The sequence below is a fragment of the Mesitornis unicolor genome, unplaced genomic scaffold (genome assembly GCF_000695765.1).
Source record: "Mesitornis unicolor isolate BGI_N332 unplaced genomic scaffold, ASM69576v1 scaffold4654, whole genome shotgun sequence".
NCBI lineage: Eukaryota > Metazoa > Chordata > Aves > Mesitornithiformes > Mesitornithidae > Mesitornis > Mesitornis unicolor.
Genome location: NW_010177884.1, coordinates 2,441 through 10,229, shown reverse-complemented (window position 1 = coordinate 10,229; position 7,789 = coordinate 2,441). Strand labels below are relative to the sequence as shown.

The 7,789-nt window shown below is 50.7% G+C and overlaps 2 protein-coding genes across 2 annotated transcripts in view; both read right to left on the bottom strand.

The window, feature by feature from the left end:
* Positions 1-546: 546 nt before the first annotated feature.
* Positions 547-3,110, bottom strand: PIFO (primary cilia formation). The gene is made up of 6 exons (XM_010182254.1): positions 3,074-3,110; positions 2,612-2,754; positions 2,192-2,290; positions 1,531-1,664; positions 1,133-1,259; positions 547-738 (listed from the first exon to the last, which is right to left on the bottom strand). The coding sequence occupies exons 1-6, from the start codon at positions 3,108-3,110 to the stop codon at positions 547-549; spliced, it is 732 nt and encodes a 243-aa protein (XP_010180556.1).
* Positions 3,111-3,682: 572 nt separating this feature from the next.
* LOC104538894 (acidic mammalian chitinase-like) overlaps positions 3,683-7,789 on the bottom strand; it is a 4,594-nt gene continuing 487 nt past the window's right edge. Inside the window, exons 3-11 of the mRNA XM_010182252.1 lie at positions 6,855-7,065; positions 6,510-6,566; positions 6,239-6,404; positions 6,002-6,126; positions 5,447-5,570; positions 5,149-5,334; positions 4,497-4,616; positions 4,261-4,402; positions 3,683-3,966 (exon numbers count right to left, since the gene is read on the bottom strand). Coding sequence (XP_010180554.1) covers positions 3,683-3,966; positions 4,261-4,402; positions 4,497-4,616; positions 5,149-5,334; positions 5,447-5,570; positions 6,002-6,126; positions 6,239-6,404; positions 6,510-6,566; positions 6,855-7,065 — 1,415 coding nt within the window. The remainder of the gene's footprint in view (positions 3,967-4,260; positions 4,403-4,496; positions 4,617-5,148; positions 5,335-5,446; positions 5,571-6,001; positions 6,127-6,238; positions 6,405-6,509; positions 6,567-6,854; positions 7,066-7,789) is intronic.

Genomic DNA, 7,789 nt, shown 5'->3' with positions numbered 1-7,789 from the left:
CCCTAGGATGTTTGCTACTTTAATGTAGTTGCTGGCTATGCACAAAACCATTTTACTCTGAGCATACTTGAGGGCAACGCAGCACCGGCGGCTGTGCCATGTATACCCCTGTGTTTCTCAGCTCTCCTCAGGCTGTGGGTGAACCCCTGGGCCCAGCCTGGAGCGTCTGTTGGAGATGGGATGGTGCTGAGGAAGCCGGTGAAGACCCATGGCGGCTAAGAGGGAAATGGTGGATTTTTGCCCCCAGCGCTGAGGCAAAGGTGGTGTGGGGCAGCAGCCAAGCCACCCTCTAGCTGTGTTAATTTGTCTTCCCTCTGGTGCCAGCGAGGGCTGGATTTTGGGGGTGGATGTTGGGGGGAGAAGCCCCCTGTGGTGAGGGAAGCGCAGCTCAGTGAGGGGTTGCCATGGCAACCCAGAGAAAATGGCCACCAGCCCCGCCTGGGCCAAGGGGTTGCAGGAAGCAGGGCCCAGGGGTGCTGTGCGTGGGACCCAGCAGCACCCACCTAACCATGATAAGCACAAGAAGTGGCAAGAAATCCCTCTTTTTTAAATGGTTTTATTTGGGGGAGTGCAGATGAACATCTCCAGAAGTGGGTGAGGTGAGAAGCAGAGGCGAGACCCAAGCTTCTTGGCTGAAGGGGGAGGACGTGCGGCGGCAGCCTGGTCTTCTTGGCTGAAGTATAAACTCAGGTAGGCCACTCGACCCCGGTGTTTCATAAATTCCTTGTCCATAGTCAGCTAAAAGACAACTACTGTCTGTTAGATATTAGCAATGACAGTTGCTTCAGAAAAGCAGATGGTGCTGAGAACCTTAACCCGTGTTTAAATCAGAAAGGTTTTCTTTTCAGTAGAGCTACACGGGGAAGTCTGTGCTCTGGTTCTCTCACTTTGCGGATGGAAACTTCCAGAGCAAATTTCTTAGTAGAGGTTTGTTTTGTAACCATTTCCGTAAAGCAGCATTTGCTGATAGAGAATCACTTTGTATCTTGTGCCCCAAGCAAGTACAGCCACTTACCCAGCAGGCCGGGGAGGAAAGATTACAAAAGATAGCACAAATGCTTGAAGTAATCATCCAATTTCCTTTGTCAGAAGCATTAAACCAGGAATAACATCCCCTCATCCCTGTCCTTACCTTCTGTACCTCCATTTTTAGCATCTTCCTTGCTGGCGTGGGCACTAAAGACCAGTCTGGAGACCCAAATTTCATCGGCCAAGTGACTTTTCTGTGTAATTGCTTGTCTGCTTCGTAAGTTCCAGGTCTAAAGAAAAGAGGCACAAAATATCTCGTTTCTGGAGCTGGTGTGTGTTTGTAACACTGGAATTCACCAGCCCTACCTCGAGCCATGGGAGAAATGCATGTTGTGGTACTCTAGCTATCGTGCTAAGTTAAAGACTAAAGCAAGGGGAGCTTGTTGAAGATACAAAACATTACTGGGAACTTAGTTAACTATCCCCCACTTGTGTCTTAGTATTTCTCTCTGATAGCACTCCTGCTTATTACTGAAAGTGTAAGAAAATGAATGACATTACCCAGGGAATAATTCTTTGCTTGAAGGCTTATCTGGAAATCGTGGTGCCTTCATGGAAAACGGAGCATATGCAGGCTGACATTTCCTCTCTTTCGTCCAGAATGACTGGTACGTTGTTGGGCTGGGAGTCACAGTCTGCAAGAGAGAAACTTTCAGCGCGGGAGGTTTTGCTCTGCAAACCATCGCTGCCCACTCTGATCAGCAGCCAGCTGGGCATTGCAGACCTGTTGAATGCATGGCTACTCAGATAGCATAAAAAAAGCAGAATAAGTCAATGATGCAGTCCCTGCTCCTTACCCAGCGTGGCTTGTGTTGTCTCTCCTGATATACTGTTGTTGTAGGGATGTTGGGCTAGAAACCATAGCGTGTTTGTTCAGGTGGTGCAGCTGAGCTCCCTCCCTGATTCTCCCTCGGTATGAACATTTTCAGTGTGTGTATGTGATACAAAGGACTGTGTATGTACAAATGCATATGTTGATGTTGCCACAGCTAATACGATCAGTCGTCAGCTCAACACCTCCCATGGCTATGTGTAAGGGGAGCTATAGCTACTGTGTACACGGAGTTGGAGGCAGCCCCAGCAAATGTGAGTCCGTGGTGGGAACAGCCTGCAGATTCCTGCAAAGCTGCAGCTCTGCTGCTTTGAAATGTGCTTTTCTTACCTGTGGCTCCGGTATGAAACGCTGGGCTGTTCTGGCTCCTATCACGTAGCCTTTCTTGCTCAGTGGTTTGTTTTCCAAAGAGAACCTGTGGCTGCTTCTCTGCGATTCAAAAGTAGAAGCCTCTTACTGACATTTTAAAGACATCATTTGCATCAGGGGAAGGGCAGAAGTACAATGTTAATCCTGTTAATTCCTCTAATTTCTCACTAATGTAGTGTGCTAGGGCAGCTGGAGCTTTGATGTCTGGTACGTTTGGAAGGGAAGGGGAATTTCTTTTTCTAGGTTTATGTGCAGACTTTGTACACCGGCTTTGCAGGGCAGGTGTGGGGGCCTCCATGTGTGGCCGGGCCATGTCCTATTGCTCCTGTGCTGTGTCTCTGGTGAAGGAAAAGCTCTGAGCACGAAAACGGAACAACTCACCTCCTGACTGAGGTAACAGCCTGGCCCGAGCGAAGGGTGTCCCCTGATGGTTATCAGCTGGATTCCCAGCCTGTCAGGGGCCTGGTGCAGGGGGAACATTTTCCGCTCTTGGCGTGACCCAAATGCGATCTGATTCTGCACATCTGCGAGAGCAGGAGAGAGAAATGCCAGCAGCGGAGATGACCACTTGCTGCTGCTTTCCTTCCTTCTTATCTGCTGCTCTTTGCCTGAGGCCAACCATCCCCTCATCTCCCACATGGGAATTTCCCCCGACCCTGGATATCAGTGCCCCTTGGAAGGCACAAATTCCCTCCTGCCGCAAAGGCTTCTTTTCCCCCAGCCTGAGCTAAGACTAGCCTGGCAGCTTGGTTGTGGGGAAGATTGCTGGTGAAGCCTGGTGGTACCAGAGAGCTGCAGGAGAAGGAAAGCCCTCGTGCCCACAGCCCCGGGTGCATGGCTCACCTCTCAATCTCGATCTCGGCTTCCACTGCGCTGCCATGCTGCCCTCCAGGCAGCCTTCCGGCTCTGTGTGTACTCCAGTTGCTATAGGCACGGAACAGGGGGTGCTGCAGGGAACGTTGGAATGGCAGCACCTGAAGGGCGTGGGGAGAAGAGGGGGATTAATAACGGTCCTGTGGATTGCGCTGCGCTGGCTCCTGTTCCCAGGAGCTGCTGTTTGCACACTGTAAGTCAACAAAGGAGAAGTCTTTGAGGAGGCAGCCTATAGATTGTGCTGTCTGGAGCCTTCTCTGTGATCTCTCTTGTGGCACAGCCCGATCTGCCCCTTGTTTGCTCTCTGATGTTTTCCCTGTGCCTGGCTGTCAAGGTAGGGCAGTGCAAAACCCCTGGAAAAACAAGGTTAGATGGCTATACCAGAATGTCCAGCTTGTGCAAACAGAGCCTTCTCTGAGCACAAGTGTGAGTGCCGTGAGAGAATCAGGGAGTATCAAAATATTAAGAGGGAGATGAGTTAAAACAGTGAGCATTGTTGCTTTTTCAGTACACTTTATTTACTCATTATTATTTCAAGGAATTTGATTGGAGGGGTCTGATGTGATAGGATTGGTATCTTCATGGCCAGTTGCAGCAGGAGCAGCTGCTGTCAAAGACGAGACCGGACTGGCAGCTCTCCATGTAGGTTTGGCCATTGACGCAGCTGTAGAAGTTGCTCTTGTTGGTGGGGTCTGCGTAGATGCCGTTGGACTTGCCAGAACAGAAGTCACTGTCACCAGAGTCACCAGAGTCACCAGAGTCCCCTGGATTGCTACCTGAGTCCCCGCTCCCACTATCACTTCCTCCTGTGGAAGAGGCAGTTGGGGTGACTGGAGGATTAGGATGAGCGGGAGGCACGCAGTCTGAAAGAGAAGCGGGAAAGGAGTTAGTGTTGTGTTGACAGTCTCTCTGCCCTCCCATCCTTCCGTCGGCCCTTTAGTGCTGGGCTCAGCTATGAAAGCCTGGCCCGGTTCACACCAGGGGTTTGAAACTTCTGGACCCAGGTCCAAGTTACTCTCTCTCCTGTATCCCAGGGTGTGTAGAGTGAAGGGATCTTTCTAGGCAATCCCTTGTTGTGGGTAGGGTCTCTGGAGCCCTGCATCAGCAGTGAGCCAGGGAGTCCCCTTCAAGAAGCGAACACTGCTCCGGTTACTCACCGCTGTTCTGCAGACCAAGGCCGTTCTTCAGGGTGGTGATCAGGGGATATTTGCCTTCCTTGCAGAAAGTGCCAGTGAAGTCATCCAAGTCAATGGCCCAAACCATAGCACCTCCAAAATTGTTCTTCTTCAGCCAGTCAACCTGTGGAGGGCCAGAGGAGAAATCCCAATTAGTCCAGGGACCTGATAGCAGAAAGCCTCCTGTTGTATCAGCACAGCCACGCATCCCACCATACCTTGATGTTGTAGCTCTTGATGTTGTCATAGCCAACCCACTCGTTGCCTTTGTAAGCATAGGGCACGTCCTGGGGGGCATCCCAAACCTCGGTCCCTCCTGAGCTCAAGAGGCTGCAGATCTGGGGAGAAGGACCAAGAGGTGAAATTTTATTGAGTATCATATAAAAAAAGGAAAAGTCCAGGCTCTGCCATTACCCTGACTTTATTCTCTTGTTTTGTGGCATTTGTCTGGTCCCTGAGAATAAGTAACTTTTTCTTAGCTTTTGTGAAATGAGCTTAAGAAGTTCCAAGGCTTACTTGGACACATTAGATTGTACTGGGAAAGGATCAAGTATAGCATCCCCTTCTTCCTCCTTGCTCTATGGATACTAAAAATAATATCAGTAATTTCTCTTATTGTTCTGGAGGAATCATCTTTATGTTACAGAAATGCCTGTTCATCTGTATCAAACCCTCGCTGCTAAACTGTGCAGTGCCTTCAGGTCATTACTAAGACATTTGTTTTCATGTGTAGATTCTTTCTACTATTTTAAATCGCTTTTCTTCTGCAATTCAATGGGCAGTTTTGTGTCTGAGGTCGCTATTCAGAAAGCTCCACGGCTCCCTTCTTTAAAATGATTTGAAAAGTCAATGTGATTAGAACACACATACCTCATAGTAAGCCAGTGTCCCAGCCTCCTGTGTGTAAGGTCCAGCTGCACCAGGTCCTGACACCGGTGCCCCGAGACCGTGGTCAGATGGGTTTTGCAGCCTGAAGGTATTTCCATACGCTGGGAATCCAACAACGAGTTTCTCAGCTGGGGCACCATTGCTCTTCCAGTAATTCATAGCATAATCCTATGGGAAAATGGTACTGTTCAAGTCCGTGCCAGGATTTGTAGGCAAGAGGATGAGCTTCTAAGCTTCTTGTCGCTGTCATCTGTGACACGGTCTTGGAAAATGAACTTACAACATTGAAGTAGATGTTGTCCCCGGTGTCGGTTGGGCCTTTGTACAGGGGGCTGTTCTCCCCAGTGCTACTGTCCCAGGAGCCGTGGAAGTCGTAAGTCATCACGTGGATGTAGTCCAAGTACCTGTGCAGACATTGCCCACCTCTGTCTCCTGGCCTGATGGATCACCCAGACCTGATCGTTTACCCCACCAAATCCCCAGCCGTGTCCCCACTTTCTGCCAATTTGCCTTTTTTTGAGCTGTCCTTGTAAACGCTGGAGAAAATTCTCTCCTCCAGAGAGAAGGGCGAGGCAGAGTGGGATTGCACTGCTGTTCTGGGAACCAGGAGATGTTCCCCAATGTGTTTCAGTAGGTGGATGCAGTCTGTTGTTACACTTCCCTTCCTGAGGTGCCCCTCTCCCACCAAACAAGCACCACTCTTGTACCATTCTTGCCTTTTGCACAAGTATATGGGCCCCACATGTAATGAGGTTTGTTTCTGCAGAGCTTGACTTAACCACCTAAGGAAGACCATGGAAGTCACAGAAACAATACCTGAGGGGTTGCTACTCACTTTCCAACCTCAGGAATCTGGTAGGCGCTCTGAATGGTGGAAAGTCCTGCGGAAACGGCTGCGGTGATCAGGAGACGGGGCTTGTTGACCTGTTTGGCTTCCTGCTCAAAAGCTGCCAGCATTTCCTGAGGGATGCCAAGAAACAGAAATCACCACAGACTCTCTGGGCTGACACCTTCCATCTCTCCAGGGCTCTGGATCGTGCTGTGCAGTGCAGAGGCCTTGACCAGAACCTACCTTGAGCAGGACGGTAAAGAGCTCCTTGTCCCGGGCTGGGCTGCCCCTGGAGCCAGGGTATTCCCAGTCGATGTCCAGCCCATCAAACTGATACTGGCGCAGGAACTTGATGACGGACTTGATGAAGGTCTGGCGGTTCTGGGGAGTGGAAACCATTGTGGAGAACCTGGGGAAGCAGAGCAGGACAGAGTTGGGGTTTTGTTTGGTGCCTCTTCCCCCCTCTCGCTCCATTTTCAGCTGCTGTTACAGGAAGGAGATAGTTTGCACTTACTTATCTGTCCCGAAATTCCATCCTCCGATGGAGAGCAGAGTCTTCAGATTTTTGTTCCTGGAAAGGAAGGTGCAGGGAGTATTGCTTTAGTCTTGGCAATTTCTAACAGCGCCCTTGGTGTGAAACCCAAAGAGCAACTCAACAGCGCCCTGAGTCACTGTCACCATCCTCTGAGGATCAGTGGTGGCAGCCTGTGCTTCCCTGTCCTCCCTTTTCCTCCCTGTCACTCTCTGCCTCTTCTCCTTGGCATCCCTCAACCACGGATTGTGCTGCCATTCTGCAGAGAACAGATGTTGGGTAGGACCGGAGGGAGCACAGGCGATGCCCCTTGCTCTCGGTACGTACTGGTTCTTCAGGCCATTGAAGGATTGGTAAAGGGTCTCGTCGTTCCACTCGTAAGTCGTGATCTTATTGTTGCTCATCCCAGCAAAGGCGTAGAGCAGGTGAGTGCACAGGCACGGGTCGATGTTGTCAGGCATGAATTTCCCCACACCAGGCCTGTACTGGGCCCAGTTGCTGAAGTAACATGACAGCACATAGGCAGTGCCTGCAGAGAAACAGAGGAGGTGAGTTTGGGAGAGAAAAGAGCAGAGAACATGTCTCTGAAATGCAGAAGGACCAGGTACCCAGCTGCATGGGGCCATGTTACTTCCTATAAACACCCTTCAGCTCCCACAGGAAAGGGAACAGTGTCCTGAGCTGCACTTAGGAGCAAATAACTGCATAAAGTGGATCTAATCAGATCCAGCACAGGGCAGTGTTTCCTTGCAGGGTGAGTTCAGAGAGTGTAAAGTAGGGTTGGTTGTCCCTCTGGGAAATGGCTCTGCAAGGATAATTGTGGATTTCTTCCTTTCCTACATTGTTCCTGTAGAAGAGTTGGTCTTGGGGCCTCTTGTACCCTTACACTCATGAATCAGGGGGGGTCTGAGCTCTCAATCTTTCTCCTTCGCTGCCAGGTAAGGAAGAGCAGAGGCAGAAGGGACCTGGTGAAGTGCCTGGAAGGTGGAAGGCTCTTTGTGTGTTTGCTGTGCCGCCTGTTTGCCCTGCACACCCCGAGTCAGTCACTGTGCTCACGCTTCGTTCAAGCTGAGCAGGAAGGGGCTGCTGTGAGGAAGCTCGTGTGAAAGCAAGCAGCGTATTTGCGCTTCAGATGGCGTGTGCCATGCTTGGCCAAGCTTTTGTCTTCAGAGACACCACTGTGGTGTGCCTGCCTGCCTCTCCTCCCCATTGGCTGCCCGTGCCATGGCTGAGAAGGGGTTGGTGGAGCCGGTTTTGGGGTA

What these genes read in the sequence shown, in the direction of transcription:
- PIFO (XM_010182254.1), bottom strand. Translation starts at nt 3,110, where the DNA reads ATGGCAGCGCAGTGGAAGCCGAGATCGAGATTGAGAG. An exon ending in GCCGAGATCGAGATTGAGAG is followed by an intron (nt 2,755 to 3,073) that starts GTGAGCCATGCA and finishes CTGCTCTCGCAG; the next exon opens with ATGTGCAGAATCAGATCGCA. An exon ending in GCTGTTACCTCAGTCAGGAG is followed by an intron (nt 2,291 to 2,611) that starts GTGAGTTGTTCC and finishes TTTGAATCGCAG; the next exon opens with AGAAGCAGCCACAGGTTCTC.